The sequence below is a fragment of the Polistes canadensis genome, unplaced genomic scaffold (assembly GCF_001313835.1).
Source record: "Polistes canadensis isolate GaletaPanama2010 unplaced genomic scaffold, ASM131383v1 scaffold_34, whole genome shotgun sequence".
Classification (NCBI taxonomy): domain Eukaryota; kingdom Metazoa; phylum Arthropoda; class Insecta; order Hymenoptera; family Vespidae; genus Polistes; species Polistes canadensis.
The window spans coordinates 748,338-765,922 of NW_014569581.1; the positions used below are offsets into that span (position 1 = coordinate 748,338).

Below are 17,585 nucleotides of genomic sequence, written 5' to 3' on the forward strand. Positions count from 1 at the left end.
ATTTAATAATGAATATTAAAAATTTATAATATATATATTCATATCTTTTAATGCTCTTTCAAAGATTTTTTTAAATAGGGATTTAGAAAAGATTTCTATAGACGTTTCATCCACTAGAGTCATCTTTTCTTTTTTTCTTTTTTTCTTGTTCGAAATGTGCAAACGCACGAGCCTAACAATGGATTCGAATCATCCAAACCAAATCGTGCAGCACCCTAATAATATATTAAATATATATTAAGTGTATAAAATGTATGTATGTATTTTGTTTATTTATTAGAAAAAATAGTTAGATAAAAATATATGATATCTACATTTATAAAAAAAAATAAACTTACAATCGATCAATGAAAAAATTCACGATAAATATTTTTTAAAATTCGTGTTCCATCTTGAAATTTGTGATATTCGAAAAATGGATAGCCTTTGGGTAAATGCATTTCACGATCAATCTTTTTTAAAGAAATTATTTTTTTCTCTTCGTCTTCCGATACGTTCCAGATGTTACGAAAATATATCGTAGTATCCAAATTGGTTTTTTTTAAAATCGACGAAGACCACACGCAAGCGTGTACCTAAGAAAATAAATAAACTAGTAGTACTGCGTGTTATTGTTATACACGAGTTAATAGAATGGCTTACAATGGTATTAGAAATTCGTGAACACGAATTTATCGCATCGAAGATGACGCTGAATGCTCTGGCTATACGCATCTTTGTTTTCACTTCACAAGCGTCTTCTTTCTTTGTTGCGTCATCGTTAATATAATGATCTATGTCGTCTAACAAAAGTATTGTAGGTAATGAAACAAACGTGTGCAATTCTGCTAATTGTGTTGCCAAAGATTTGTAATCCGATAGATACCTACAAATTTATTATTTTTATATAATTAATTCTAGTAATTTCAAATAATATACATACATGTTTTTTTATTTTTTTATTTTTTAAAAGAGTTAACAATTTGTATGTAAAATTTTATTTTCATATATTGTTCGCTTATATACATTGTTACTTAAAAAAAAAATGTTATGCGCTTTATTTGAAATAAAAAATAAAACTTACAAAAATGTAATCAATTTATAAGTGTAGTACGTAGAAGGATTACTTTCATGACAAGCCGAAGGAATCTGTTGTAAAGGTATCGGTGTGATAAAGAAAACACGACAACCTTCTTCTGCCCAATAAATAGCTGCCTGTTAAATGATATAATTTAACTATGCTACTTAATAAAATTTCTTTCCAATAGGAAAAATGTATTCAATGAAAAATATCTCCACTTACACCGAAACATGTAATTTATTTAAAATATAAATTGTTGAATAATGTATCTTTATCTATATATCAAATTATATATTCTTTATTCGTAAACATCATATAATATGATCTATATACCTCGTATAAGAATGTCTTGCTTAATTCTGCTGGTCCATGTAAGAGCGTTGTCTTGAGATTTTGTTTAACCGCAAACATAATATCTATATTTTGAATCTAAATAAATCAAATACTTAAGAACAATGTAATCATATATATACAGGAATATTTAAAAGTACTTAAGTTTGTTCTTTAAGTAATGAAACAGTAATAAATAAACTAAAGTTATGTAAAAACAGTTAGATCATTTTTGTATAATTATACAAAATAAGTGAATAAGTCAAAAGAATAAAATTTACATAATAAAAAGAAGATTTTAAAAATTTATTGTTATAATTATGATCAAAACAAACATAACCAACAATCGGTAAAGTTATTTATGAAGTTATAAGCTTGATAACCTCACTTTTATCTTTATTTTGTCACTACTTACATAGTACTATAATAACAAACTTAGCATACTTTCTTTTTTACGGGATAAAGTAACAATAAAATATTGTAAAAATGAGTGTAAAAAGAAGCACATAAAATGCAATAAATAAAACCCCGCGAAGAACAGAAAATCACAAAAGTCACACTAAAAACAAATCCTAAATGATAGATCTAGTATTGATATTAGATTAATGATAAATATTTTAGATATTTTATGAAAATTTGATAATAAATAATACAAAGTTGTTACGTATTTGTACAAGATTATAATTAAATTATTATAACAAGTACTATCTTTTGAAATATATGAGTAACTTCAGTTTATCACGTGATCTTTTTCAAACATGAAAGAGAGAACGGAAGTTTAACAGATAATAAGCAATTATTCTGTAATAATGTAGTATACGTATATACATACACACATTTTATAATGATTTACACACTACTGATCGAATATGCACATAGTAATAACAATAGATGACAACGCCCACGATAAACTTACGAGGCAAGCCCTATTTAATCCGTCTCTTCGAGTAGATCGTAAGAAACAAAGGCGAACAGTAAATTTGTGTCAATGTATATATATAGGGTAGATCAAAAATTTGTTATCATTGGAAATATCTTATTTTAAACGTTATTGTAAATAATTTGTAAAATAAAATCTATGTATTATCAACAATAAATAATTAAGATAAGCAAGGTAATTTTCTTACCCATGTAGTACTTTGAAACCTGCTCAATTATCATCGTAGTTTTAAATGGCGCGAGTTCTAAGAAATTCATAAAGGAAAAGTTTTTTTCATTATTAATATATTACAAAATAACAAACGAATATTTACGATATATTCTGTACGAGTATTGTATTTGAAATAAACAGTACGGATTTGATAGGAAAGAAAATGAATTCGATAATATTTGTGAGAAAAAATAATATTGAGACAAGAACAAAAGTTAATTTTTCACCCTGTATAAGGAAATATAAAGAAGCGATGAGTATTATACCGTACATACGTACTAGCATGATTTTTCTGCTCGATTGTGTTTCAGTCAAGAAGGCGATCTCGCGTAACGTATTACGACGTTCGATCATTTTAAAGACCTGGACTAGGCAAACCCATGTACTATGATCTTGACTATAAAAGATGTTGCAAAAGTAAGCGAGCCGTAGTAGTACTTACAAAAGAGACATGTCAACGTCCAAAAGCAGTTCTCTTCTTAGACTTAATCAAGAGGCTCGGCATATTTCCGACGATTGGCAAACTCGCGAAACCGATTCGGAAATAAGCGACAATGATTTCATCACCAAGGGTGCATTCCTTTTAACACCTAGCCACGACTTCAATATAGAAAAGGCGGCGTCTATTTGTGAAAAAATGAACTTTCGGTAAGAATACAAATATTTCTTTAAAAATATGTCTATATATAAGATGTTTTGTTTCTTTAAATCAAATCCATTAACACGTTAAATCACTGACGCGTTTATTTCGCGCGTTTTTTTAAAACAAATGATACTCGTTTCCGCTGGTTTTTCAATGGCGCCATATTTAAAATCAAAAGAAACGTATGAGACTACTTCAACGATTCATTCAAATCTTTTATACTATAAAACGTTTCAGTGGAGCATTTTCTTTAACAAAAACAGCTACTGGAATACTTTTTAAATTTAGCAACATTGACGATTATAACGCAGTGTATAAGAAAGGTTTTCACAAAGTAACTGGCGCACGTTTTTACAAGAAGGTAAAACTTGTAGAAAATTATATAGTATATAAGATTATTATTAAAATAAATAATATTTTCGACTATATAGATTGCTATACCATGTAGACCAGCGAAGACGTTTACCGTGTACGTATTAGATGTACCCGAAGAATTACCAGAAGATGATATCAGACATGCTTTATTTAAATACCGTTCCATAGTAGAAGTAACAAGAGTTCCTCTTGCCACTGGAACTGTTTGTAAGTTAAAAAAGGAATCTTCTTTATCGTTCATAGGAAAGATAATTTTATTATTTTATTATCTAAACAATTTTTTAATTTTATAATTTTTTATTATTTTTATGTATGATGATTTTAGTAAAAGCTATCAATGATAGATTAAAAAATGAAGCACAAACTTTAAATGAACCAGCAACAATATACACTGGACCACCTGTTATAAGAGTTACTCTTGCTAGTTTGGAAGAAACTACTGTATTGCTTAGTCAAGGCTTAGATTTTTATGGAGCAACTTATTTTCCTACCGACACGCCACTTACTTCATCACAATCGCTTGTCAAATATAAAAGCAATAGGTTTGCAAGCTATATATGTATACGTGCAATGATATAGTGCTTAATATTTCCTAAGTATCTATTTATTTTAGATGGAATGAACTTGCATCAATCTATCCTGGTCAAAAAGTTAGAGATTTACTACCAGTCTTTGACAATGCTGGCTTCGATAAGATTCCACCACCTACAAGTCGAATGATAAAACCACCCAAAAATTGATATAAGAAAAATAAAAGCATTTTTGGTATAACTTTGCTTTGAAATTAATTATGTCTCAATAAATATAATAAAGGAAACAAAATTAAATCATTTTTAAGTATTTTGTTTTTTTTTTAATTTTTTTACTGTCTTTTTCTATAACTAAACAATATTAATACAGGAATAGTCGGTTAAATACTATAGGATGTATTTTAATATTTTTATGTGTGCCAGTTGCATAAGCAACGAAAATGATAGTAAATAACTGCATATTATCCTGCTTCGCTCATTTTGCAAGCAGCTTTTTCGTGATTTTAATGTGTAACATAGCTACAGATATGTGATCGAAGTATTAGGACTAATTATCCTAATTAATTTCATTTTTTTTCTAACGTGTATAAAATATATGATATTGGCATATAAATCTGCTATAATAAGGATTGGTAATTTAAAAATTTCATACTACATAATGCGACTTTTGGTTTTGCGCTCCTTTGTTTACAATTTCACCGGTACGATTTTTTTTTAGTTTTAAAAATATTATATAATATAACTATCAGTAAAAATAGTTCGGTTGAATTAAATCATCTCAAGGATGCTTGAGACGTAAAAATTCATTGATTAATCGAATAGAAATATTTTAAAAACGTGTATATATTAAATTTTCTTTCTACCGAAATATAAATAGCAATTGCATTATATAATTTAATAACAAAACATAGATAAAAAATTCATATTTATATCTTTTTAGAGATTCTCTTCTAAAACACATTTCTTTTTATAAAGTATAATTTTTAAATTAAGTGCGTAAGAAATATATTAGCGATAAATAATAACAGAGAAATTCTTTAAATATCTTATATAGAAGATAATTTATAAAACAAATGCTTATTCTTTAGTAAGCGAAACATAAAATGAAAAATATAAGATATCATAACAAAATATAATCATAAAAAAAAAATCTTTTCAACCCCAAATATTATCGCGTTTAAATATCGATATTAGACTCTAAAGTCTACATTATAAGAGATGTTTCCGTATACTTTTTATACGCAATCAATATTTTTATATTATATTACTTTAGATTTAGAATATATTAAAAAATTTTATCACATTTAATGTGGATTTTTGAAAAACATTTTTAAAAAACATTTAGTGACGAACGATTTCTATTGCAATCGTTATAATATTACGAACAACATATTTCTATCATTCATGTAACACCGGAAATTTATCATACATATGTTACCACCTTGTCGAATCTGTTTTTTTCTTTATCTCAATGAGCTTATGTATGATTTATATATCTAGATCAAATATTAAATCATTTTTAAATTCAGCTTGATCTAAATTTTTAATTGCTATTTCGTTCGTATCTTCTGTGCTTTCCTCTTCGATGCTACTTTTACGTTTTCCCGAAAGTAGTTTTTTAGACTTTTTTAATTTTTTAATTTTAATATAAGCAGATTTTTGTTTACCCGACTGTTTTTCACGACTAAGAATGGATTTCACATTTTCAGAAATTTCTGTTTCTGATGTCGCTTTTGGTGTAATCTTATACTTATCGCGTTCTTCTGTTTCAGAATTTTCGCTTTCGCTTAATTTGCGCTCATGGGCGCGTTTCTTGTTTCGCAACTTACGTTGATTCTTCTTTCGTTGACCAAGAATGCTAGAGTTAGATCTGCAGAATTATATTTTATTATTTATCATTCCCATCTTTATTCGTCTGTAGCGAGCTTTCTGAAAATGTGACATTACCTGAATAATTGTCGAGATACAACGTTGTTAAATCGTACTGTCTTTTTCAGACTACAGCACTCCGACTCTGATTGTGGGTCGTGAATTGAACTGCATGAAAAATCTGCAGAAGAAATAACTACACCATTTTCGTCAGCGCTTGATTCAGATACAGAACGTGAAAAATCATGAGTACGATGCAATTTTAATATCCCTTTCGACATACTACCACTACTACTTGGTAATTCATCTCCACTGCTTTCTGAGACCGATCTTGACTTTATTATACCTTTCCTATTTTGATTTACATTATTTTGTTCATCTTCTTCGTGCTCATCATCAGAATCTAGCTGATTAGAACGAATATTTATGATGACAGAATTATCTTCTTTCTGAACATTGACTTCTAGTGGAATTTCAGAATCTTTCTCTTCTGTATTCTAAAAGTATATGTTTATTGAATCATTCTAAATTTATATATGTAATATAATAAGATTTAATAATCTTACCATTAGTTCCTTTAATTTATTCTTGAATGACAAGGTGCTTGATAATTCTTTTCTTTCCATGAACTCTTCATTCACGCCAACAAGATAGTGAGATACATTATCAGAATTATTTAACTTAATACTAAATACAAGATTATTATCCCATGGTTCAATAATAAGTGAATCTTTTTCTATAAAACTTTCTTCTACCTTAAAACATAAAGAATAGTGCTGTGGGAAAAATCCTGCACCCATTGATGCAAGTAAAATATGTATTCCTATGTTATTTTTTAAGATTCTATGTTTTATGGAATCTGGGTCAACATTTTTAACATTGACTGTAAAAGCTATTTGATTGTCATACATATTACAGGCAAATGATGGCAGTGTATATTTTATATCGGTATTCATAAAGGGTATGGTAGTTTCTAACGAATTAGTAGTCCACAACACATTGTTATCTGAAGTTTCACTGTTATTTATTGGTATAGTATCCATTGGTATAGTTTTTTCTTCTAGAACTAAATTTGAAAGGGAATCACTCATAGTTGGCTCCATGGTAGATAAATTTTCACTTAATTCGTTGGATACAATAGGTAATGAGCTATTGCTATCACTATCCATGTCACTGTCTTCTTTCTGCATTTCTTCTAACATCACTAATTTACGAATGACTGGTAATACTACTGTTAATTTTTTGTATTTAGAATCAAACTTGGCGTTACCATGATCTTCGTCAATGCTATATGGCAGGGGTAAATGTAAGAAATATTTAGCAGGTGTTTCACTCTTCAAGTAAAGAGAGCGTTCTTGAATATCTAGAACAGCATCAGTTGCCTTTCCTAACAAAGGCAAATCTATAATGATAACTAATTTTTTAGGAATAGTTGCATACATTTTTCCATCTCTACTGTCAACAAAATCTTCCATGTCAACATCCGTCTGATGTTTTATCAGGAATTTTGGAGTGACATATTCCCCATTCTCAGTTTCTAATTTAGACTCCTTGTTCTTGTAATAAATGGTTTCAGGTGGTGCGCGTTTGGGCTTCTCCTCTCTGTATTTAAACTGTTGTTGCTCACGGTTCTCATCATAACTGGACATAAGTTTTTGATAAATTTCTGGATTCGTGTCTAAGGACTGTTTAGGTGGTTCTTTAGACTGTTTCCTAATTACGCTTGGATGAGAGATACCCTTGAAGTTCATTTTAGGAAATTTCAAATTTTTCCTGTCGAGTTGCACCTAAAAATAATAAATGATAATTGATAAATCCAGTAAAGATACATTAATAGAATCCTGTATATATTAACCTTAAAATTACTTTCTACACCATCTATTGCAGTGTTATTAACGATGTCACGAAACCTAGAATTTTTGGATGCAAGGTAAATTGTGTCAGGATGAAATACCACATCGAAGACGAGACAACGAACATTTTTTTTATCAAGGTCATCGCGAGGAGGTATCAGAGTATATGGAATCGACCATTGTAAACCACGATGACCATCCTCGTATGAAGGATGACTCGTAGGTCGTGCAACAATGTCACTTTTACTAATATTTAAAAAACATTTCTTCTCTCCATTGACACTAGTTTTTATGACGTAACCAGGCTGGGGGTTAACGAACGTGACGTCGACGCCCCGTTCCTTCTCCAATTGTGTGATCTCATTTTCATAAATCTTACGATTTTCTGGATCGGTCACTTCTTCCGCGTATTCGATAAGTAATTTACGAAATTCTTCCTTTTTCAAGCATTCAGTTAAATTTTTCAATTCTTCCCTGGTAACATCTAAATCTTCCCAATCTCTCTTACGTGATTCGTACGCGTCCATCTTACGAGGCAATGCGCATTGATGCGCGTGTTTACAAATAAACTTGATGGTAGAAGAATCCCGAAGCACACGTATACACACATACCTTATGTACCACGTGGACTCCTGGCGCCACCATGCCGGCCGGCTGATTATTGACCAATCAAACATTCACTTTTTCAAATTTCGCGCGATTTAAATCTCTTTAAATTTCGCGCTATATGAGTTCCTTTAAAATATGTTTATATTTTTATTTTCTTGCTTTTTGGTTTTAAAAAGTGGGAATTAGGGGTTGCATGAGTTTGAAAAGATGTATCAAAGTCATCGAAAATAATGCAAACTATTTCGATGAATAACACAGATGTACGATTACTTTATAAATAAATACTATATTTGTTTTAAAAAAAGCACTGAATTAATTTCTACATTTAATATATAAGTAACTGCATGTATACATGAGTCGTAGAAATCATATCATTTGTCATAGCTTTCACCGAACGCATTTTTATTCGTATCAGTTGTAAGAAAACTTTCTCGATCGCATATTAACGTTTCCGACTCTAATAATAATGTTCGTTGATTTCATTTTCTAATTGTCTACTTGCGTAAATCCTATATTAAAATAAACTTTGTTTAATTAGTTAATGAAACACAAAGTTTAAATAATCAATAATGTTTGGTTTTCTTCTACTCAAAAAAAAAGAGTTAATATTAATCGATGAAAGTATTATAGTCGAAATAATTATTTGAAGGAGATTCCAAAGTCCAGTCAGTGTGAATAGAAGGCGATTAGGTTTTCAAGGACCATTCGTTTTACATTAAAAAAGAACGATGAACTTGACTATTATTTTATCCTCTGGTCGAATCTAAAATCAGTTTTGTGATTCACAGGAAAGAGGTGGGGAACCCTCGGATCTCTTCTACGTTGAAGACGTGGGGATCGGCCAATGCGAAGTCTCTGACCCACTGACATTCTCTTCAGTTACTCGGTAGACTTACACAGGAACACGGATAATCGAAATAAGAGCTCGAGGAGTCATAGGACAATTATTTTGTACATAACATTAGGGTGTCGTTCATTGATCGTAATGCGTGTTCATCGTGGTTTTCTTCCTGGCATTTTTCTTGGTGCCACTCTCGTGTTCGTCTTTTTAAATTCAAGGTCAAGTACGATCACATTCAACTCTTCCGCTGATGTCACTATCGAGCCTCGCGATTCCGATAGAGAGGGTGTTCGTTTTCTCGAAAATTATGAATCCAACGTTAGCCAGGTGATCAGTCGAAGAAAATAATATTTATCCTTTTCAATTTTAATCACTTAGAGAAATGTGTGCATAGAACATTTTTATCATTGATAATTTCGATCTCATCAAAATGTATAGTATTTTATATTTTTAATCATTTTTATTGCCTTGAGAGAATTTATGGAAACATTTTTATATATATAAGAAGAATTTGAATAATTTGAATGAAAGTTATTTTTAAATGCACACATCGTAATGTAAGTTCGTTGTCATTTTGAAGAATTCACGATTCTCTATTCGACTTTGCTTCAACAGAGGAACGTGTCTCCAGTGAAAGTGCATCACCATAGGATGCAATCGCGTTGAGGTGATCTTCTCACGCTTTATATGCTTCTTTCTCACGTTTCTGAGGTGTAGATCTCTCGAATAGCAAGGCTACTTTTTTAATACGTCCTTTTCATCGTCTTTCACTATAAAACACAATGTCTACATTTTAAACAAATTATTTATTCATTAAACGTGTTTATCGAATGAATCATATCGAACGATATACTTTCTCTCTGTCTCTCTCTTATTGCATAGGTATGTTTATGAGTAAACCGGTTTAAAAGCGAAAACGTGCGTTATCTATCAAAAATTATTCGGAGAACATGATATAATTATTCAAATTTATAGTAACAATTATTGCACGATTTAATATAAAATTGAACAAATTCAAATAAATTCAATAAAATGTAACTTGCAAAAGGATATTTTCTATTTCATTTTTTCCTCATTTTTACGAAGTCACATCATCCTAATCAAGTCCGACAGGTTTGTCTAAAGCTTTTCAATAAATTATCGTACGATTGTTAAGCAGACATATCGATACGTCACGCCTTCCTTGGCTGAATTGGGCGGTCGTGGAAATTTGCCCGAGATGAATAAGCACGTACTTATGCTGACACGTGTACCCGGTGCTGGTGCAGAACTATTGGTGCTGATTTTGCAACGTTTGCAAGGTTACAATGCCTTTAAGCATATTCGTTTGCCACCTGGCGATTCTGGACTTTTGACAACGCTGCAACAGGTAAATTTTAGTCATCTCTTAAAAGAAATCTTCCTTTTCTATATCTTTAAATTACACTTATATTTCATATAATATATTTATCATTATATCTGCACCACATATCTATGCATGTATATTATACTCTGTAAACAAATTAAAAGTGCAGTATAAAAATGTAATTATTTTATTAACATTATTTTCTATTAACACATATTATTGGATTTGACTAATACATTTCTTGTATTATAAATACTTATTGTAATATGAATATTTCCTTGATTTAAAAAAAATTATTAATAAATATAAAATACGTTTTACCAAGAAAGGAAACAATTAGTTGAATGAGAACGAGGAATGCGCTTCGCAATGCATTCCATCTTTGTGTGAGCCACTCGAGGACGTTTCTCATAAATGGAAGATGTTTGAACGTCTCGAAGAAATACATCTTGTCCCATTATTGCAAATAATTGTAAATAACTGTTAACATGGGATAAAAGCCTCTTGTATATATGTACGTATAGTGGGCTGTGTTAACAAATTGAATTCATATATAAACTTTTTATTTTTTAAAACTACTAGTTGTGTGCCATATATAATAAAATTCTTTCTATAATATGCTTTCCCAAAAAACACTTTGTTACTTCGAGTAAAACCTAGTTCCACGATTTAATTGAATTATACAATTTAACGCTAATACATATATTTACTTTCTTGGTACTAGAGCAAATGTGAATGTATCAGAGTTATCTGATGGAATCACACAAAGATCCGGAAAACCGGTCGTTGATCCTTTCTTTCGTTCAACAAGTAAGACAAGTATCTTTGCTTTCGTAAGGAAAAGTATAGCACTTTCGTCCACTTAATGAACACTATTGCACATTCATGGAAAAAAAAAATATAGATGTATGCAATATATATCCGGTTAATATTTTACGAGTTATGAGAAATTGTGAATAAATTTAATTGTACGATTAATTCATTTGCGTGTTGAATTCGACAGGAACTTCTCGTGGAAGAGATTACAAGTATTATAAAACAAGAAGCTATTCCATTGAGTTTCGATGGAGACGTAAGGTTTTTAAATTTTTCCGAATTCGGTCGTCAGGCACCAACATTTTTAGCATTAGTAAGGGATCCTTTGGATCCACGTACTCTATATAGGTAAGAAATTCAATTGTTTTCAAAAGCAAAATTCATTTCTATATTTTTACTCTTATCTTTGCGTTGTTCTCGATCAGAATAATCCTTTAAATAATAATTCCTTCTTCCTTAACCCGTTTCCCTAAAGAAAATAATTGCATTTAATTCATTTTCGTTTCATTATATTAATTTGATTTTGATTTTAAACAGATATCGGAAAGGCGGTGCTGCTGTTCTTTATCGCGGTACGATCTCACATTTTTGCGGACAGGATCCTCGTTGCTCGTACGTATATCAACGTTGACGTAGATGCATAGATATTCAATATAATAAGTAGAATAACCAGTTTTGCGAGAATGATTGAGGATGTTCCTTGAATCAAAATATAATACATACCTCTTAACTAAACTTTCGATAGTCGATTCGATTAAGTGATCGCATGAATCAGATTACATTAGGGAATAACTTATCATTATTACTTCGGATCATCTCAAAGTTAAGAGTTACGTAAAGTTACTTTACGTTCTCTTGGCAAAGGTTGAGTAAGAGGATGACCATAGCGAGAAATTAAGATCAATGAACTACTTTTACATACCGTATATAGAAACTCGTCCCATAGCTGTTAGAGAAACCTAACTATTTTTTTGTTTTTGTCTCATAAAAGATGTCCCTTTTGTTTGAAAAAGATTTCACGTGGTAATGAATAGTCGTGATCGATTTCTTTTATATGATAATAGAAAGATTTCAATCGAATATCCGTGTAATATATATTTTGGATTTTTCTTTTTAATCTATCAGTAAGAGAAATAACAAATGGGCGTTAAAAAGAGCTAAGGCAAACGTTGTTAGATGGTATCCAGTGGTCGGTCTTCTCGATTACATGGAAGAAACTTTACACGTTCTCCAAAAGGAATTTCCTTACTTTTTTATCGGTTCCCTACGAATATATAATAAGTTGCGTAAGTATTTTGATTTTCTTTCTTTATAATTTACTATATTTACGTTTATATGATAATAATATGATTATTAAATCAATTTGTATTCGCAGGACCGAAAGAAAATTATCCATCGAAACGTTCGATAAATCTTAAAGCTCGAGCGAAAAAGGTATTGGAAGAAGTGATGGCGGATGAAGTAGAATTTTACAAGTGGTTGAAATTTCGATTACTTAATAAAACCTCCATGACGAGCTTTGGCTGTTACTAAATATAGTCGAAATAGTGGTATCTGTAAAAAATATCAAATTTATTAAAAAACATTATAAAGTAATTAGTTTCTATAAATGAAATGGATAGAAAGAACCAAGGAAAGGAGTAAAGGAATATGATATTAATTAGGAAAATGAAAGAAACTAATTATCATAATAATGTTTATGATAAGCGGTCTTTGGCTGGATTTTACTTGCAATGGAATGTATATCATATAAAATATGATAAACATTATACTGAAAGTAAAACACCATTGCCCAGGTCTAACCATGAGGAGGTAACCGCTTCCGAAGACCCACGAGGGATGTGCACCCTGAAGATGTTTACATCCGAATTAAATTTAAAGGAAATAAGATTATCTAACCGAGAACGATTTTAAGAAACATCACTCTTAGTCTTAACAGAAAACTAATTAAAAAAAGCAAAATATAAAATAAAAATATATTAAAATTATTTTCTATTCAAAGTATGTTAATAAGTATATAATGCTTATACTAGTACATATATGTTTAAACAATTTGAAATATAAAGAGAGTGTATTAAAATATTAAAATAATTGTTAAATAATCGATAGAAGTGTCTATTGTTGTCTAAAAGCTCGAAGAATATCTCCTGTGTACCGTCCTCTTCGAAATTCGCCGTTGGACTTAATCATTGTTCTCTGTAAAATTTCTTTTATTAAATTTTGTTTATGTGCCCTTCCGAACGTTGCGCATGTGTATAAAGGAAATAATCTACTTAATCAATAAAATTTAAGATTATAACGCTCTAATTTTAGCATTTTTATCATTTTGATGTCATTATTTTACTGCTCCTGCGCAGTGGTAAACGAGGGTAAAATTTTCCTGTTATATAAGTAAAATTGAAATAATTGTTAATTAATCGATGCAAGTGTCTATTGTTGTCTAAAAGCTCAGAGTATATGTTCTGTATACCGTCTTCCTTGAAATTTTCCTTCAGACTGGCACGTTGTCCTCTATAAAAGTAATTTTATTAAATGTTATTAACATGACTTTCCGAACGTTGCGCATGTGTATAATGAGAATAATATTCGTAATAAATAAAATTTCCTTTTTCGGAAAGTCATATAAACAATATTGAATAAAAAAACTTATACAGAAGGCAACGTGTCAGTTTACCGGTGGATTCCGAAGAGAACAATACGTCGAATTTATATTCCGTGCTTTTAGACAACAATATTATTTTTATTTTGTGCTCTTCTTTAAACAATTGCATTTTTTACTGTTGATAATTCAGTTTTCTTATTATTCAAAATACCATGAGAGTTTACTGTGTTAATTCTATTCGTTGCTTTTACGATCGGTCGGTAATACTGTTGCTCTTATGATCAATTGGTAATTTCGATGAGACAAAACTGCAGCCACCTGTTCATGCGTGAAATGTTTCCGACATAGTAGTAACAACGCAAATATTTCATTATAAAAAAGAATTATTATATATATATCAATATATATATGAAAGCAATATGTTAAATGTTATTTTTATATAATTTAATATAAATTGATATAAATACTTAATATGTTCTTCATATTCTATCTTCATATTTAAAATGTAATTTAATGTTATTCTTGTCACGTTTTAAGATCAAATAATAATTTATTTATAATAATTGTCAAGAAAAGAAAGAAACAATTGTTAACTTTATTATATTCAAGATAGTGCATATATATACGCCCTCCAAAAATGGATGTTCAGATATTAAGAACATACGCTATCGGAAAATGTACGTTCAGATACGAATAATTTATAACACACTAACAATATGCCTATTATATTAAACATTTAACATGGGATGCCTCAGAAAGTGATTGTAAAAATATATCATATTTCACAATTTATTAAACAAAGCTTTGATATTAACCTATTAATGGGAAATGTTTAAACGATGATATTTAAAATTTATCTCAATCGAAAATAAAATAGTGCGTGGATTGAATTGCAAAGAGTGAAGAGTAAAAAGAGTATATTATTATTTATTAATTTTTTTATTATCGAAGAAGTTAGATCTTTATCGTTTTCAGTTAACATGCTAAGCATCTTTAAATCTTTTCATAATTTTATTATTTTGCATAATAATTAAGAATATTACACACATACGTAGATTGATATCATAATATTTCTCAAAACAAATAATTAAATAAAAATTACTTTATGTTAAAAGAATAATTTTATTTGTACTTTAATATAAAATACATATATATCACAGGCTATGGAACAAGAAAATCAATCGAGCATCGTAAGCATTCCGCATGTAAGCGTTCAAGTTATCAGCAGCAATGTATTTTGTCTACAGAGATCACATTATTTCACAAACTTATTGAAACGAAATAATAAAGAGGATATAAAATACTCAAATTTAAATAAGTAACGAAGAGGAAAAAAGAAAAGAAGAAAATAAATAACGAATTTCTTTAAGTATAATCACAGACATCCAATTATTATGATTTAACCTATGGTATCTCCTTCGTTCAATTACTTAATCCAGTGTTATAAAGGATAAGTGCAAATTACCGTTCCTTATACGTTCTATATATAAAAGTACATATACAATATATATCATAATAAGACTTTACGTATTACATAATATCAATTATAATCAATGAAATTATTCGTAAAGAGTGAATTTGGATAATTTTAAGAAATAAAACTTATTTTGATTTCTCTTTTAACAAGATGGAATACTCGAAATCCGGACAAGAGTAGACTGTCGGAGAGCTTTAGTTGTAGTATTATAAGGGAATGAAGAAGAATAAGAAGAGGAATAGGGAAGGATGGGGCGCGAGGGGGGGGGAATGGTGGTGGTGGTGGTGCATGAACAAGTTCCGTTGAGTTCCGCGAGGGTCGAGCGAACTTGATGGAGTGGATGGTGGTAAAATGTTGGAGAGGGGTAGAGAGGCACGCGTCTCCGGCGGATGGCGCGAGCGCGGCTCGCGATTGACGGCTGCCGAGACTACTGAGCTGTGTAAAGTGGTGGGGGGTTGGGGTAGGTGGTGGTGGGGGCTCGTGGACGGGGGCGGTGAGGTCTGCCGGGGGAGGTATACGAAATTCGACGTTAGTCTAACGCGAGCCACGCCGAGATTCGGATAATATGAGTATGTTTAAGGTGTCGAGCAAGATTGTTCCGTCTTATTAACGTTCTGTCACGTTATTGACATCGTTTAATCCTTCTCTCTCTCTCTCTTTCTCTCCCACTCTCTCTCTCTCTCTCTTTCTCTCTGAATATTCGATAACCTCGCGGATAATCCGCTCTTTGTAGGATGTCATGCATGGAAAGTTAACGTATAGTGTAAATTAGCCAACGTTACTTACAAGTTTAATACATATGAGACGTAAAAAGCGCGTAACGCTTAATGAGCCCAGTGTGATACGGGAGAGAGAGAAAGAGAGAGAGAGAGATAGAATCATCCAGGGCGATACTAGCGAATTGCGTGGTGAATATCATGAACTACGAACTCTTGGAGGAGCGAAGGCGTCACGATAGAAGAGTACAAGTTGGAACGACGACGAGGTGGAATCGAGAATCGCGTGTACCGTGTCTTTTCTTCTTGACTTTGTTGTTATTCTCATTGATTGTCGTGTTATCGTCATCCTCGCTGTAATCCTTGCTGTCAACGTCGCTGTCATCATCTTGGTACACGTGAAAGAAGAGGTGCGTCGAGCGGCGAGGTGCGAAGTGCGCCGCGGGCAAGAAGCGCGCGTCTCGTGCTTGCGTTGAAAGAATATAAACGAGGGGTGGAAGTAAAAGTGGTGGAGGGAAAGGTGGAGGTGGAGGTGGTGGTGGAGGTGTAGGTGGAGGTGGATGATGAGCGCCAGAGAAATCATCCTCCTTGGCGGCTCCCCTTGGGGCTTCCGAATGCACGGAGGAAGTGACCTGCACCAACCCTTACGAATCTCCAGAGTAAGTAAATTTCCCCAATTCCCCTTCTCTATTTTCTATACATTTTTATTCAAGTGAAAATTGATCGATCACTTCTTAGCTAATTTTTTTTTGATTATCTGCCTCTTTTCTTTTCTTCACATATAAAGTAATCCCTATTGTGTTTAATTTAATTCATCTAATCATTGCTCAGAGTAGCCGTTATCACAGTCGCCGCGATTTTTCACCAAAGAAATTTGAATTATTCATTCGCGATTGTTGTTAAGCTTATCCATCAACGAAAAAAATATCGTACGGAAAATGTTTAGTATTCGGACGACGTGGACCGCATTTTAAGTAGTATACAAATTTAAGTTCTGGAAAGATTTACTTTACGAACACTTCGTGTTTTCGTTATTCGAGAAAAGTTGCGTTTTAAAAAAGATATTTTCATTTTATTGTATGATTATATAAACGTTTTTATCTTATGACTTTTTTTTTTCTTGTTTTGTTTCTTTACAATGCAAACCGGTTCATGTAATAGAAGAATTTTTTCTAATTTAATACGCATTAGATAGAATGCTTTATAGTTTAATTTCTACAGGAAAGGTAGCTTTTTTTACTGACTTAAACGTAGCATATTTGAATTTAACCTTTGTACGTTATCGCTGAAGTTAAAAGATATGCAAAAATACATGTTACCTAAGAAGCTATTAAAGTCGACTAGTTGCTTGTGTCGGCTATATATGTAA

General features: G+C 31.0%; 5 protein-coding genes across 25 annotated transcripts in view; 3 read left to right on the forward strand and 2 right to left on the reverse strand.

Moving 5' to 3' along the window:
* Positions 1 to 144: 144 nt before the first annotated feature.
* On the reverse strand, positions 145 to 3,071 carry LOC106784419. Of its 8 annotated transcripts, none has more exons than XM_014743919.1 (7): positions 2,983 to 3,069; positions 2,518 to 2,574; positions 1,394 to 1,489; positions 1,064 to 1,194; positions 643 to 865; positions 339 to 575; positions 145 to 215 (listed from the first exon to the last, which is right to left on the reverse strand). In XM_014743919.1, exons 3-6 carry the CDS (start codon positions 1,469 to 1,471, stop codon positions 345 to 347), a joined length of 663 nt encoding a protein of 220 aa, XP_014599405.1. In that variant the 5' UTR covers positions 1,472 to 1,489; positions 2,518 to 2,574; positions 2,983 to 3,069; the 3' UTR covers positions 145 to 215; positions 339 to 344. The 8 variants fall into 8 exon arrangements, with proteins under 8 accessions (XP_014599405.1, XP_014599406.1, XP_014599404.1 ...); XM_014743920.1 differs by lacking the exon at positions 2,983 to 3,069 and adding an exon at positions 2,820 to 2,900; XM_014743918.1 differs by lacking the exon at positions 2,518 to 2,574 and having other exon boundaries at positions 2,983 to 3,071.
* Positions 2,850 to 4,329, forward strand: LOC106784418. The gene is made up of 5 exons (XM_014743914.1): positions 2,850 to 3,188; positions 3,421 to 3,544; positions 3,615 to 3,765; positions 3,884 to 4,100; positions 4,172 to 4,329. Exons 1-5 carry the CDS (start codon positions 2,992 to 2,994, stop codon positions 4,296 to 4,298), a joined length of 816 nt encoding a protein of 271 aa, XP_014599400.1. The 5' UTR covers positions 2,850 to 2,991; the 3' UTR covers positions 4,299 to 4,329.
* Positions 4,330 to 5,375: 1,046 nt separating this feature from the next.
* LOC106784415 (protein kintoun) lies at positions 5,376 to 8,384 on the reverse strand. Its single transcript, XM_014743909.1, has 4 exons — positions 7,813 to 8,384; positions 6,524 to 7,744; positions 6,036 to 6,454; positions 5,376 to 5,958 (listed from the first exon to the last, which is right to left on the reverse strand). Exons 1-4 carry the CDS (start codon positions 8,335 to 8,337, stop codon positions 5,577 to 5,579), a joined length of 2,547 nt encoding a protein of 848 aa, XP_014599395.1. The 5' UTR covers positions 8,338 to 8,384; the 3' UTR covers positions 5,376 to 5,576.
* A 1,183-nt stretch (positions 8,385 to 9,567) lies between these two features.
* Positions 9,568 to 12,957, forward strand: LOC106784367 (uronyl 2-sulfotransferase-like). Its single transcript, XM_014743814.1, has 6 exons — positions 9,568 to 9,587; positions 10,386 to 10,629; positions 11,609 to 11,769; positions 11,959 to 12,033; positions 12,547 to 12,707; positions 12,797 to 12,957. The coding sequence occupies exons 1-6, from the start codon at positions 9,568 to 9,570 to the stop codon at positions 12,952 to 12,954; spliced, it is 819 nt and encodes a 272-aa protein (XP_014599300.1). The 3' UTR covers positions 12,955 to 12,957.
* Positions 12,958 to 15,993: 3,036 nt separating this feature from the next.
* The window catches only part of LOC106784378, a 77,217-nt gene continuing 75,625 nt past the window's right edge, over positions 15,994 to 17,585 (forward strand). For 11 of the 14 annotated variants that reach the window (XM_014743833.1, XM_014743839.1, XM_014743836.1 and 8 more), the window contains exon 1: positions 16,025 to 16,875. In XM_014743833.1, coding sequence (XP_014599319.1) covers positions 16,777 to 16,875 — 99 coding nt within the window. In that variant the 5' untranslated portion in view covers positions 16,025 to 16,776. Of the gene's footprint in view, positions 16,876 to 17,585 lie in introns of all 14 variants that reach the window. The other 3 variants (XM_014743834.1, XM_014743835.1, XM_014743837.1) reach the window with 3 other exon arrangements.

Excerpts from the sequence above, each read along its gene's own strand:
- LOC106784418 (XM_014743914.1), top strand. The coding sequence starts at position 2,992 with ATGTCAACGTCCAAAAGCAGTTCTCTTCTTAGACTTAATCAAGAGGCT. Across the intron at positions 3,545-3,614 it reads GCGCACGTTTTTACAAGAAG|ATTGCTATACCATGTAGACC; the intron begins GTAAAACTTGTA and ends TCGACTATATAG. Across the intron at positions 3,766-3,883 it reads TCTTGCCACTGGAACTGTTT|TAAAAGCTATCAATGATAGA; the intron begins GTAAGTTAAAAA and ends TGATGATTTTAG.
- LOC106784367 (XM_014743814.1), top strand. The coding sequence starts at position 9,568 with ATGAATCCAACGTTAGCCAG. Across the intron at positions 12,034-12,546 it reads GGACAGGATCCTCGTTGCTC|TAAGAGAAATAACAAATGGG; the intron begins GTACGTATATCA and ends TTAATCTATCAG. Across the intron at positions 12,708-12,796 it reads ACGAATATATAATAAGTTGC|GACCGAAAGAAAATTATCCA; the intron begins GTAAGTATTTTG and ends TTGTATTCGCAG.
- LOC106784415 (XM_014743909.1), bottom strand. The coding sequence starts at position 8,337 with ATGGACGCGTACGAATCACGTAAGAGAGATTGGGAAGATTTAGATGTT. Across the intron at positions 7,745-7,812 it reads GTGTAGAAAGTAATTTTAAG|GTGCAACTCGACAGGAAAAA; the intron begins GTTAATATATAC and ends TATTATTTTTAG. Across the intron at positions 6,455-6,523 it reads ATAAATTAAAGGAACTAATG|AATACAGAAGAGAAAGATTC; the intron begins GTAAGATTATTA and ends ATATACTTTTAG.
- LOC106784419 (XM_014743915.1), bottom strand. Across the intron at positions 1,195-1,393 it reads GCAAGACATTCTTATACGAG|GCAGCTATTTATTGGGCAGA; the intron begins GTATATAGATCA and ends ATCATTTAACAG. Across the intron at positions 866-1,063 it reads TATAAATTGATTACATTTTT|GTATCTATCGGATTACAAAT; the intron begins GTAAGTTTTATT and ends ATAAATTTGTAG.